This window comes from Centroberyx affinis, unplaced genomic scaffold (genome assembly GCF_046629955.1).
Source record: "Centroberyx affinis isolate AG114_WGS23_722 - 3 ecotype Tasmania unplaced genomic scaffold, CSIRO-AGI_Caff_v1 ptg000842l_1, whole genome shotgun sequence".
In the NCBI taxonomy this organism is placed as follows: Eukaryota; Metazoa; Chordata; class Actinopteri; order Beryciformes; family Berycidae; genus Centroberyx; species Centroberyx affinis.
The window spans coordinates 59,756-73,793 of record NW_027279438.1 but is presented as its reverse complement, the minus strand read 5'-3'; the positions used below and the strand labels follow the sequence as shown (position 1 = coordinate 73,793).

Genomic DNA, 14,038 nt, shown 5'->3' with positions numbered 1-14,038 from the left:
TGAGGATGTGCTGGGAGCAGTATGGAGGGTTATCCCAGGACGCAGGGAGGAAGGATATCTCCTGTGTCTGACATACCAGCGTCTACTCACAAACATATTGGAAAAGACACATTGCACTGTATGTTACAGTAACACTGACAGTATGCACAGTGGCACTACATGCGGCCTTGATTCACTGGCCTACACGACTCTCTCAATAATACACTTCAGAGTCTCGATGATCTGAGAGTCAGAAGCACATTAGTGAGGGAATATGAGACCATGAATCATGACTGCTTGCAGTGACACTTTGTGTGTTGGCCATGGAAAAAAGAGGGAGAAAAACATAGTGTTGGCCTAAGCCAGTGGTTCAGGACTGCATGGAGTGATTCATTACTATGTGCTGTCAAAGGCACAGTAGAAGCCTTAAGCCAGTCCAAATTCATATGAAAAGGGCTTGTGTGTGAACTGTATAATATTCAAGGTGTCTATCATCTTGTTGTTACTCAACACTTTCTCGTGACTCATGCTAATAATTTGATAAAGTTCACTGAGGTCACAGCTGAACAAAATGGACTGAATGACACGCCTGTTGCAGTTTCAGCACAACATCCCTCCAAATTTCACATCTAAAAACCATGAGTTTTAATAAATTCTTCATTACACCATATCAAATTATTTAGGCCATCAGGCTAGGCCAGACATAATTTTAACATAACATAGCTTTTGTTATGCATTCCCAGAGTCAAAGCTAAATCTGTAGGCTACAGATATATAATAAATAAAACATCAAATTAAATAAGTTATGCATATATTTGCATACATCTTTATTACGCCTAATGTCTTAGGAAGATTTTCAACACGGTCATCTCTTAATAAGATGTTCTATTAAATATTTACACAAGACATATACAATAAATAAAACAAGGGCCAGGAGCCTCATGTGCAGCAAAACACATATCTTTGTTGCACACTATATTACCCTAAAATCCCTAAGAGGTGCTTTTGGTTTAATGGATCTATTTCAAAACATACAGATTTTTAAAGTCTACTACCATAACCTAAATGACAACTTGACATTTCCAAAAAAACAACCCAAATTAATTGACATTTTACATTCAATTCTTTACCTGTGTCTTGCCAAAGATTTTAGCGCCATCGCGTGGCGAGACTGACCACCTGTACGTGTTTCCGTAAAAGACGGAAGCGGAAGTTGCTCAAATCCAATATGTCTGCCGCTGTCTTCGTTTGCTGAACAAAAACAAGACTCGTGGAGAATGGCAGACCTCGGAGTTGACGAGCTACAGCAGCTTGAATACTTATCTTTGGTGTCCAAGGTCTGCACAGAGCTTGACAACCATCTGGGAATAAGTGACAAAGACCTAGGTATGTACTTTGTTGCTGAGAACAGCCGCTTTATAGTAGGAGCAGCTGAGCTAACTGGCTAACGTTAGCTGCTGCTAGCCAGGCAGTGGCAAGTTTTCCAACAAAGCATTCACGTTCTGTGTTGCTGCAATTTAAACTATAATTGCGCTTTTAAGTTTTTAGTAACGTTGCTGTTAATAGATCTAAACGCTGCTATAATGTGTGACTTCGTGCCTTTGTTATATTGTAATGGTTATGGCCACCGTTAATGGGTGTAGCATAACGTTAGTGCTTTAGAAACATGTCCAATCTTTGATTCATATTGTTTCATTACTTTACAGCCGAATTTGTCATCAGCCTCGCTGAAAAACAACCGAGCTTTGATGGATTCAAATCTCTTTTGCTCAAAAATGGAGCGGAATTCACAGTAAGTTTAACACTCAAAGATACACGTCTGTAGCTAACAGTCACTGATATCATTCCAATCGCTAAAGAGGATAGATGTAACGTTAGCTAAGTGTCTGTTTTAATGTGAATCTGTTTTAAAGTTTGTCATGCTGTGTTTGTTGTAGGATTCTCTCATCAGCAATTTGCTCAGACTCATTCAAACTATGCGACCCCCGTCCAAGGCATCTACAAGCAAAGGTAAGTTAACAATGTGACCTTTGAACTGCCAGAGCATTAACTTAGGAATAAAGTTTAATAAGTTTCAACTCTGCTTTTGTTAGCAAATTTTCAGATGTGATGGTGACATTTGCTTCAACTTTTCAGTCAACAAACCGATGTATGCCACTACAGGAATGTGCATAAAATGCTCAAGGTGTAGTTTCTCTGCTAATTGGGGATCTATTTAGCCATTTCCTTATAAAGATGAAAGTTGAGATCGGGGCTGTTTAGGCTGAACTCTGATAAGCGCTCAAGAGAAACTTTACCCTGGAGTGGCAAAGCATTCACCATTGATGTGTCATGTATACTTGTGTGTTACCTGTACTTGTACTGTGTTATTGGTACTCCTGTGTCCTCCCTGTGTATGGGTTAGGGTTAGATATGCGATACGTTGTTGTTTTCCGCACAACAGTTGCCCCTTGGGAATGATCAAATTTATCTGTTCAATATATTAACCCGCCATCTTCTTTTAATAGGCTCTGAGCCTGTGGTCAAGCCAAAGACGGAAAAGGAGAAATTGAAGGAGTTGTTCCCTGCACTGTGTAGACCAAATGATCCAACACCGAAGGTAAGTGACTCCAGTTTTGCTCATTAACAAATCTATTGTATTGCTGTTTGTTCCACCAATAATGCACCATTGTACTTAGACAATGACTAAGATTCAAAACTTAAAGAACTAACTACAAAAGTGTTATCAGTGTTTTTCTTGTACTGCCAGTTAATAAATACACAGGTCACTTCCTATGAAGCCAATGAAATAGAATATAAAGAATAAATGAGTCCCTTAGATCAGTGACAATAACATAGCCAGATGATTAGAGAGCAGAGGTACCTCTCATTCGTTGATAATCTCTCCCTCTCAAGCAGGCTGTTTCGGGCGAGCTTCTTTGTAACTTTACCTCAGCTTATGTCATGCGCCAGTTGATTTCCTGCTGTTAGGGCAGACCATATAAATTAAGTCAAAGTGGGACATCCAATATGCAGCTGAGATAAGAATCAGATGAGAGGAACAAACAATATAGCAAGAGGTTCCAACAACAGCCCTGAAACATCTGTATCCACCAAACTGTTTGCTAGGTCTTTAAGAAATTGATATTGGTGAGAACTCATTAACCCACCACAGTTGCAGTGTGCACAAGCTTATGTAGGCTATGAACAGCACTGCGGTTTCAGCATCTCATCTGTCAGATTATCCCAGATTTAGTGCTATATTTGGCTGGATGCATCACAATAATTCCATTGTTTGATGTCTTTTGAAATGGGGAAAAAAAAAAGAGTCAGCAGAAGTTGACATTCACGCCCAGGAAGCACAAACCCAGCTGTCATTCAGTTTTATATCCTGATAAGAGCAATGGCTTGGGTAGAGGAATTATTGGAGGAATGTGGGTTGGTAGTCATTTAGGTTTCAAACAAACTCCTGCAAACTAATGTGGCCTCCACCTAGCCTATGTTTGCAAAACACATGATCTCATAGCAGCTGCGCAAGAGAAGCCTCTAGGAGAAACATTGCATTTGTACACTAAATTGTCAGATCAACATCTGTGAATCTCAAAAGTAATCAAATGGTAAAGCTCTCTAACTAAGCAAAGATGTAAAGCATTGACAGCTGATTGTTACTGTGCCTCTAATGTCTTTTTGTCTGGCTATCTCCCTCAGAAGCTACTAGATGAGGATGATGTGAAAGTAGCAGCTGATGCCATGAAAGAGTTGGAGATGTTTATGCCCAGTGTCAGTGGAGTCGACTCAAAGAGCAGCAAGAGCAGGTAAGAGAACTGAGAAGTCATCTTAAATTTTCTTTGCCTTGAGGAACTCATTCACTCATTCACCTCCCATAATATATTTTTTATATTATTTTGTTGGTTTGTTGCTTAACAAATCAACAAAATGCTATATGATGTTCAGAAATGTACTGTTTTGTGTACTGAATATATACTGTATTGACCATATATTATCATAAACTGCTGTAGGTGACAGCTGTAGGGCTGATGTAGTGGGATTATAACTTTCAACTATAATCCCAGCATGGGTTTTGTTTTGTTTTGCTTGATGCTGATATGCTTTATGTAATGTTATGTACTTTTTCACTTATTTCCCAGGTCAGAAAAGAAGAGGCGACACAGCCGAAGTCGTAGCAGAAGCAAAGAAAGAGACAGAGATAGAGACCGAGACAAAGAGAGGGATCGGGATCGGGACAGGAAGAGACGGCACCGTTCTCGATCTCGCTCCAGGTCCAGGTCTCGCTCCAGAGACCGTGACCGGCACAGAGACAGAGACAGAGAGCGTGGCAAAAGAAGAGACCGATCGTCCCGCTGGAGTGAGCGTTCCCCTAGCCCCCGCAGAGACAGAGAGAGAGAGAGAGACAAAGACCAAGACAGAGACTCTGACCGCTGGAAGGACAAACATGTGGACCGGCCTCCACCAGAGGAGCCTTCTGTGGGAGACATCTACAATGGCAAAGTCACCAGCATCATGCAGTTTGGATGCTTTGTACAGCTGGAGGGACTACGGTCAGTATAAAGCTACCAAAGTGCTGTAAACACAACTTGGCCATAACCTGGAAAAGAGTATTATCTAGAGGAGCACCAATACCAATTTTTCAGAATTGATACGGGTGCCAAGTACCTTATGTAGATCAGCTGATACATGTACCAATCAGAGTATCACTCAATTAACATTCATTCATGCCGCCTAGTATTGCCCTATTATAAAACAATTACAGGAACAAGGGCTTCATTTGATCAAGATATGCACTGAAAATTGTGTAACAATCCTCAATCAAATAAGAGAAAATTATACTAATAATGATGATAATAATGATATCCTTTGTCACAAAGTGTGACATTTCTGCATTTCTGAAGGCATTCTGCCTTCTAGAATTAAGCCCAAATGCAGCAATGAATAGTTTCTTTTCCCAATCAAAAGCTTCCATTTGAGTTGTTAACCCAGGCTTGCATTCGTGGGTTGCATACCCCTACCCGTAATGTTGTTAATATGAGTAATATATGCATAAATGGAGCAGAAATGTAACCCAGGTAGATACTGTTCTTTTGCCCTGACTTTTAATTCTACCAGGAAACTCAATCATGTTGTATTTTCCCATTTGTAGGAAACGATGGGAGGGCTTGGTCCACATTTCAGAGCTGCGTAGAGAGGGTCGTGTGGCCAATGTTGCTGATGTTGTCAGCAAGGGCCAAAGAGTCAAAATCAAGGTGTTATCATTTACTGGCTCCAAGACCAGCCTCAGTATGAAGGTAAGAAAACAGACATTTACAGAGTATGTGGGCACACACAAGTTCTTGAGCAAAGGACGTCAGCTGCGTTTTTAGAGAATTGGGGGGGGGGGGGGGGGGAGATTTTCACAGATTTCACAGAAAATTGAGACTGTGGTGGCAGCATTGATGCTTAATTCAAGGAGTCTTGTGTGTGTGTGTGTGTGTGTGTGTGTGTGTTCTCATTTTAATCTGAAATTCCCTTCATATCAATGCAGTTAATGCTTTGAGTCAGTAAGTCATTGGCAAGTAAGCAAGTCATAAGCCCCACTTTACCTCCTATGCCAGACATTTGTGACTTCCTCTCGGGGTAGACTGCTACCCCTTGAAGTGTTGGTGTGCATTTGGCCTAATTTCCTCCTCTTTCTCCCTGTCAGGACGTGGACCAGGAGACAGGGGAGGACTTGAACCCCAACAGGAGAAGGAACATGGGCCCAGACGGAGGGGAGGAGACCTCCATGAGGAACCCAGACCGGCCGACCAACCTCAACCTGGGTCACGCTCCTGAGCTGGAGCAGGACGACACCCTGGAGCGCAAGAGGCTCACCAAGATATCGGATCCAGAGAAGTGGGAGATCAAACAGGTAGGCTTGTATGAATTTCTGCACACATTCAAAGGTACAGGAGGGTGGCAGTGTGACTAGGGAGACCACTGTTCAGCATTTATCAGATGCTAATTTCCCCATGTATCTTATCTACCCTCAGATGATTGCTGCCAATGTCCTGTCCAAAGAAGAATTCCCGGACTTTGATGATGAGACAGGAATCCTTCCTAAAGTCGATGATGAAGAGGGTAAGAAATGAATTGTACTTATTGTACTAATGAATTGCAGTTTGTCCGGTGAAATGGCAATAGCCAGTATTACCCTGTTACATGCTAGAGAGCTAGATAACCTAGCTTGGATAATACTTGCATCAAGTTGCATGGTTGTGAGATTGCAAAATTGTAAGCTTTGCACAGTGAACTAAGCACCATATTATCCTGTTTCTGCTTACAGTTTTCCCATATTTTGGATGCTCTGGGTCAGAGTTTTTTGAATTCTCATTTGTACACACTTCAAAATAGAACAATGTGTCCATCATCAATGTGCAAAGGAACCAATTTACATAGTCAGCATTAATGATGACAGCAACTACAAATAAATTAATTAAAAAGAAAAAATTAAGATTTCTGAGATGGTATGACCAAATGGCTGAGATTGGACTGCCTGCTAATTGATCTTGCTCTGTGTCATACAGATGAGGACTTGGAGATTGAGCTGGTAGAAGAAGAGCCTCCATTCCTGAGGGGACACACCAAACAAAGCATGGACATGAGCCCTGTCAAGATTGTTAAGGTACAGTATATCTTAACTGTATGGTATGTAAACTGTGTAAGTGAGGGGGTTCTATATGTATTTTATTTTATATTATATAATATGTATTTTGTATTGCTATATATTGCTGTATATGCTATGTATAGGAGAAACTATGTAAACATAAATGAAAATATGTGTAATTTTGTAGGGGTGTGCCCTACAAAGTGTTTTGGGAATTTGGGAAAAATGGCTGCTGGAAAATAGAATCAATATTGGAATAGAATTGATCCTTCTTGCCCTGACATGCAGAATTTGTTTATCTAGTTGACCTACAACCTGACTTATTACACACATACATTTAAACCTACACAGCATGTTATAGGCTGGCTATAGCCTATTAAAGTACACTAAAATGGCACACCCCTGTACAGTATGTCTCCCTCTGCTGTCCATCAGAATCCCGATGGCTCCCTGTCCCAAGCAGCCATGATGCAGAGCGCTCTGGCTAAGGAGAGGCGAGAGCTGAAGCAGGCGGCACGTGAGGCAGAGATGGACTCCATCCCCATGGGGCTCAACAAGCACTGGGTCGACCCGCTGCCAGATGGTCAGAAAATACATTAGATGTGTACATTATTCATTTTTAATGAACAGCCGTTGATGCTGAAGTACAATTTATCTAATGTGTAGCCACGGAAACATCGGCCAGCTGGAATTTGGCATACATTCTCAAGTATGGATTATTTCAGCCACTGTCTCTAGATTTTATGTATTTTTCAAGTTTTATCTCTGCCATTGATCCATTTAGTTTTGAGTGATACAAATCTTTTTGGAACCCAGTCTGTGTGTTAGCCCTGCTTCGTCCAAACCGCAGCCCAATATGAGTCAGATATTATACTTCCTTCATGGTGGCAGACAGCAGACCTAAGGCTTGACAGTACTGGAGATGGTTATCTGGTTTCCTGCAGCCCCCTAGCAGGCCGGATGGATTGGTCTTGCCATGGCGCTATGTGGTCATATGCCCTCCATGGCCTGAGGTGGTCTAGACGGTTTGCAAGGGTGGCACTATCCTGCCGGAACCTTGCAGAACTGGCTGTGAATCAACCATTGATCCGATGAGGTTTTGGGGGGGAGAGTTAACAAATGCATACCAGTTTTCCTCATTATATTATTATTCCGCTCCATTTTTAATAGCTGATGGAAGGCAGATTGCAGCCAACATGAGAGGCATTGGCATGATGCCCAACGACATCCCAGAGTGGAAGAAGCATGCTTTCGGGGGAAACAAGGCTTCCTATGGAAAGAAGACCCAGCTCTCCATCCTGGAGCAGAGAGAGAGCCTGCCCATCTATAAGCTCAAAGAGCAGCTCATTCAGGTCAGTTTAGAAATCAAACTGAAAGGGATACTTTAACAGATTTAGTTGGGGGCATTGCATGGATGTTTGCAGTTAATTGTGGTTGGTTTCTATTCATGATGTTACTATCCTTCAAGCAACAGCTGTTGATGCCAAAGTACATTTAACCTAATTGATGTGTAGCCATGAAAACATCTGCTCGCTGGAAATAACCATACAAAAAAATTCAATACCCGTTAATTTCAGCCTTTGTCTTAAATTTTGATTAATGTGCTATTCTCTGCTGTTGATAAATTATATGTTAACAAACCCAATAAAGTGATGTGTCTGAAGAAAAATAACCAGGTTAAGCTCTTAAAAATTCAAAGGAAAGTTAAGATTGCAATGGCTTTCAAATAGAAAAAGGACAAGGCAGTTAGGGCATAAAATTATAAGTGCTGTTGGGCCACAATGTCACTAACTGGACCCTGAAGCCCTTGCACAGGTATTGACAGTGATCCTAAACAAAGATAAAATGCATAAGGGAGAAGGGCTGCTTGTCCAGTGTCAGTTTCTAACTTGCTGCTTCCTTGTTGATCCGTCATAGGCCGTCCATGACAACCAGATCCTGATTGTGATTGGAGAGACAGGTTCTGGGAAGACGACACAGATCACCCAGTACCTGGCAGAGGCGGGCTATACCACGCGGGGGAAGATCGGCTGTACTCAGCCCCGTCGTGTGGCCGCCATGTCAGTGGCCAAGAGAGTTTCTGAAGAGTACGGTTGCTGTCTGGGCCAGGAGGTGAGTGACCTCTTCTCTGCAATCTTTGCATGCTGGTTCACTAATGTGATTTACATTTTTTTTTTATGTGTGTTCCTGATCATGCCCTGAATCAAAACAACCTAGTTTTTAAGTTTTCCAGACATCTCAGGCAACTGTCCTCCAGTGCAGCTTTGTGTATAATCTCCAGAGGGCTGATACATTTTATTTCTGTTTTTTCTCCAGGTGGGTTACACCATTCGTTTTGAGGACTGCACCAGCCCTGAGACAGTGATCAAGTACATGACAGACGGTATGCTGCTAAGGGAGTGCCTGATCGACTCTGAACTGGGCCAGTATGCCATCATCATGTTGGACGAAGCCCACGAGAGAACAATCCACACTGACGTTCTCTTTGGCCTGCTCAAGAAGGTAAGGAAGATTTCTTGAATCTGAACCTCTGTATCACTGCTTGCTTCTTCAACAAGTCAACAATCCAAAAATTTAGAAAAAACTGTGATTAAGTTCCATCACTGTAAATTTCATTGTCTTTTTGTTTCTCTTTCTCAGACGGTACAGAAACGTACAGACATGAAGTTGATTGTAACCTCAGCTACACTGGATGCTGTGAAGTTCTCTCAGTATTTCTATGAAGCACCCATCTTCACCATCCCAGGAAGAACTTACCCAGTGGAGGTTCTCTACACCAAAGAACCTGAGACAGACTATCTGGATGCCAGCCTCATCACTGTCATGCAGATTCACCTCACTGAGCCTCCAGGTATGATCCAAATCCTTCAAAAGGGAGAGGCACAAGTATACTGGAGTTCTTGCTAAAAAAAAAATCACCAACCCACCTTTAGGGTCTTTCCTGTTTCAAGTTTGTTCTCTCTCTCTGTGAACTGAAAGCAAACCAAGACTACTAAACTTTTTGAATATCAAATCTCAAAACTGTGCTTCTCTGCTTGTCCTTTGTCTCTGTCCAGGTGACATCCTGGTGTTTCTGACTGGTCAGGAGGAAATCGACACTGCCTGTGAGATCCTGTATGAGCGGATGAAATCACTGGGGCCTGATGTTCCTGAGCTGATCATCCTGCCGGTGTATTCTGCCCTGCCTAGCGAAATGCAAACAAGGATCTTTGACCCTGCACCCCCAGGCAGCAGAAAGGTACATATATTACCATTTATAAAAAAATAAATAAATAAAATAAAAATAAAAAAACCTGTGGTCAAAATATGTCCAGGCTGTGTTTAATGTAGGCACAAAACCATTTCTAATTTTGTGTATATATACACAACACTGTTTGACATGAAAGCAAACATTGAATGACCTTTCTTGTTTTTTCCTTAGGTGGTCATTGCAACTAACATTGCAGAGACATCTCTGACCATCGATGGAATCTATTATGTGGTGGACCCAGGCTTTGTCAAGCAAAAAGTGTACAACTCTAAGACTGGCATTGACCAACTGGTAGTGACTCCCATCTCACAGGTATGTTAATGATGTACTTGGTATTACACATATTTCTTTTATGAAAGGCTTCAACTAGAAATAAAAAATAATCTAAGAAACAACATACAAGTTCCTGATATTTTATTTAGCACATATGCAATCCCCAAGTTTTAAGTTGGCAATCCTATAGCTTACTGAAAGGTGGGACAACAACAAAAATAAAGTTTTGCTGGTCCCTGAGACAATTTTTTTTTGAGAAGGTATACTCTAATAACATTTGTTTTACCCTTCCTTTATTAGGCCCAAGCCAAGCAGAGGGCAGGTCGAGCTGGCAGAACAGGCCCGGGGAAATGTTACAGGCTCTACACAGAGAGAGCCTACAGGGATGAGATGCTGACAACCAATGTGCCTGAGATCCAGAGAACTAACTTGGCCAGCACTGTGCTGTCTCTCAAGGTAAACAGTCACTCTGCACCTAATATGTTGGGCTCGCTACTGGTATGAACTTAGAATTTGTTGATGCACAGGATGTGATGTAACTATCCCTTGTTGCTATTTAGAGTCAGCACCAATGTAGAAACCTAGTTTGGATATCAGAGGAAAGGGGGGGTGGGGTTAGAGCTGGTATGTCTTACTTCTGGCTCTATTTGGCTTTTAAAAGTGATCAATGAATCAAATGCAATTTATTCTACAGCTTTTGTACACAGGTTCACAATACAACGTGGTTCACAAGTTCACAAAAAAAAGCAAAAATTAAAAGCTTAATGCTGTGAAAAATACAATTTCTGTTGCACCATTTGTTCACAGACTTGAAAGTTAGATCTTAATGCAAAGCATCTACTCACGTTACGTTTGTGTTCCCTCCCCCAGGCAATGGGCATCAATGACCTGCTGTCGTTTGACTTCATGGACGCTCCCCCCATGGAGACTCTGATCACAGCCATGGAGCAGCTCTACACTCTGGGAGCTCTGGACGATGAAGGCTTACTCACACGGCTGGGTAGAAGGGTAAGGAATGGAGGAACACATCTTCAATTAGTTGAATCACTGCAACAGAACTGTCAAATATCTTTAATAGAAATGTCAGCGAGTCCAGTTTCTCATGGTTGACTACTGTGCGTAGTCCAAATTAATGTGTGTCTAAATATACTGCAATCATGGACAAATCACATCCCTGGATTGCTTTGTTTTATCTCTTCTGCCCTTAACTCCCACTTTCATTATTTTTTTTCTTCTCCCTTCTCTTCATCTCTGTCTCCTAGATGGCTGAGTTCCCTCTGGAGCCCATGCTGTGTAAGATGTTGATCATGTCCGTCCATCTGGGCTGCAGTGAGGAGATGCTTACCATCGTTTCCATGCTGTCCGTACAGAATGTCTTCTACAGGCCTAAGGTATGCCTACCCCAAGACATTATAGTTACATTTATATGACTTAATTATATAGGGTTTCTCCTGAGTAGGCAGCTCTCCAAGAACATGGTGTGCTCTAATTTAAGAACCAGAACAAAAATGCTTTCTGTGGGTGCTGTTGCTGAGAGTATTTTAGTTTTGTTGGTTTAGTGTATTGCTGTGCCTGACAGGGTCCATGGAAACTAACAAATGATTAGTTACAGAGTTCCCTTCCCAAATTGCTCTATATCCATTTTGAAAGGAAAAAAACATATTTGTTGAAGCTTATATATAGATGATCCAGTCATTATTATATCCAGTCATACATGAATCGTTTAAATAATTGATTCATTCATTCTGTGATAAAGGACAAGCAGGCCTTGGCCGACCAGAAGAAAGCAAAGTTCCACCAGCCTGAGGGAGATCACCTGACCTTACTGGCTGTCTACAACTCCTGGAAGAACAACAAGTTCTCCAACCCCTGGTGTTATGAGAACTTCATCCAGGCCCGGTCCCTGCGCAGAGCCCAGGACATCCGCAAGCAGATGCTGGGTATCATGGACAGGTACAGCAGCCATCAAATAAGAGCTGTTGAATTCCAAAGTGTGTGTATTTGTAGAGTGAACTGTATAGCTTACTGTCTCTTACGTCCTGCACTGTATGTGAGGTCCTGTTGTTCTTGTACCATGTGTCAGTATGCACTGTTACTATGTGAGCTGTCCATATGAACCAATGCCACCAAGACAAATTCCTTGACGTTTATTGTACTTGGCATCTAAACCTATTCTCATCTGGTCTGATAGTGATTGGATGGACCAGGGTGGATTCAACTCACTCCCAATTAGGAATATAAATTTAAAAAAACTTTCACATCATGCATAAACAACATCATTAAGGAGAATGCAGTAAAGTAATAGACTAATTTCTGTTGTGGTTCTCATAATGTAAAGATGGCGGGTTAGGTGAAGTAGATTAAATGTTATGCAATAATGTTTCTCATATACATCTAACATGTTCTCTTCTCCTCAGACATAAACTGGATGTGGTGTCTTGTGGCAAAGCCACGGTGCGCGTCCAGAAAGCCATCTGCAGTGGCTTCTTCAGAAATGCAGCCAAAAAAGACCCACAGGAGGGCTACCGGACCCTTATAGACCAGCAAGTGGTGTACATCCACCCCTCCAGCGCCCTGTTCAATCGCCAGCCTGAGTGGTACGGCAGCACCTCAATACCAACCTTCTAGCAGTCAAACATGGAATAGATGTCCTTTGAAATAGTTGATAATCATTTGGTGATTTGATAGTCATGGTGGTAGTGATTTTATTGTTTTTTTTATTGTTTTTTGTGAGAGGTGATGTGTGCAAATTTGCAGCTAGCTGTGCTCTGGTTTCAACATGGAGCATTAACAATGCTAACAAGCCATTTTGGGGAAAGTGAAAGATAAAATATGTCTGGCAAAGGAAAAGTAGGCAACTACAATTCAAATTTTCAAAACAACCCTTTAACTTTCCACCTCTCTTGTCCGCAGGGTTGTGTACCATGAGCTGGTGCTGACCACCAAGGAGTACATGCGGGAGGTGACCACCATCGACCCTCGCTGGCTGGTGGAGTTTTCACCAGCCTTTTTCAAAGTGTCTGACCCCACACGCCTCAGCAAGCAGAAGAAACAACAGCGCCTTGAGCCTCTGTACAACCGTTACGAGGAGCCCAACGCGTGGAGAATATCTCGCGCCTTCAGACGCCGTTGAAAAGTTTGACATGATAAATGCGAAACACAGATGCTTAGACGGTGCGTGATCCTGTACCAGCTACTGTTTGAGAAATACTTTGTGGAGACATTATGGCTGTGCCATCACACCCTTCTGGCTGAAATCTGTATCATCACAACTCTGAAGGCCAAGCTCTGTATTCACTCCTACTGTTGAAATTGTGCACATTGTACATTTTTATTTTTTCCCAACAGTCCCGACTGTCATTTTATTGTTTTAAAAAGTAACTATTAACCTGACTTGAACTGGGTTTCCAAAAAGTGTCTTAGCACCCAGTGTAACGTTATGTCTGGACAAGTATAAATTTTATTTGCTTAGGTCTAAACCACATACATGCAGGCAGCATGGATTTTTAGTGCTAAGATCTTTCTTAGGAAACCCAGAGCCATGTACTTGAAATAGCATTGAACCAGGAAAGGGAAGAAAGCTTCAGCATCTGTCCTTTTGAGACAAAGGTTTTAGGATTAATCTTCTGTGAGGAGATTATGCAAAACAAAACAGTGGACTATTTATATTGACTCGTAATGTCATGCATAAGTAAGGACCTGATTGATAACAGAAATCGTAATGGGGCCTTGATGCTATTTGACTAGTCAATGTTTTAGTGTAGGACCATAAGAATTGGAACAATACATGTTTTATATATTTTGTACTATAATTGGGACAGCATTCACTAACCTTGTCTAAACTAGCTCTCTGAGGTTGCTTATCTGTACTTGCCAGTGGAATCATTAATAAAATGTGTCCTCATTAAAAACTGAAT

At 41.7% G+C, this 14,038-nt stretch overlaps 1 protein-coding gene across 4 annotated transcripts; it reads left to right on the top strand.

Moving 5' to 3' along the window:
- The first annotated feature begins 1,222 nt into the window (after positions 1-1,222).
- On the top strand, positions 1,223-14,031 carry LOC139645306 (ATP-dependent RNA helicase DHX8-like). 4 transcript variants are annotated; one of them, XM_071520988.1, is made up of 24 exons: positions 1,223-1,365; positions 1,686-1,771; positions 1,917-1,989; positions 2,487-2,578; positions 3,667-3,773; positions 4,131-4,268; positions 4,302-4,517; positions 5,117-5,261; positions 5,657-5,863; positions 5,985-6,072; positions 6,519-6,616; positions 7,034-7,181; positions 7,769-7,950; positions 8,516-8,710; positions 8,915-9,100; positions 9,239-9,449; positions 9,655-9,836; positions 10,020-10,160; positions 10,422-10,577; positions 10,992-11,129; positions 11,384-11,512; positions 11,878-12,074; positions 12,539-12,718; positions 13,035-14,031. In XM_071520988.1, exons 1-24 carry the CDS (start codon positions 1,257-1,259, stop codon positions 13,252-13,254), a joined length of 3,624 nt encoding a protein of 1,207 aa, XP_071377089.1. In that variant the 5' UTR covers positions 1,223-1,256; the 3' UTR covers positions 13,255-14,031. The 4 variants fall into 4 exon arrangements, with proteins under 4 accessions (XP_071377089.1, XP_071377087.1, XP_071377088.1 ...); XM_071520986.1 differs by having other exon boundaries at positions 1,917-1,983; positions 4,107-4,517; XM_071520987.1 differs by having other exon boundaries at positions 3,667-3,760; positions 4,166-4,517.
- Positions 14,032-14,038: the final 7 nt, after the last annotated feature.

Bases quoted from the DNA above. Each gene is read 5' to 3' on its own strand.
- LOC139645306 (XM_071520985.1), top strand. From the start codon at position 1,257: ATGGCAGACCTCGGAGTTGACGAGCTACAGCAGCTTGAATACTTATCT. The intron at 11,513-11,877 runs GTATGCCTACCC...TCTGTGATAAAG, and splicing joins ATGTCTTCTACAGGCCTAAG to GACAAGCAGGCCTTGGCCGA. The intron at 12,719-13,034 runs GTACGGCAGCAC...TCTTGTCCGCAG, and splicing joins TTCAATCGCCAGCCTGAGTG to GGTTGTGTACCATGAGCTGG.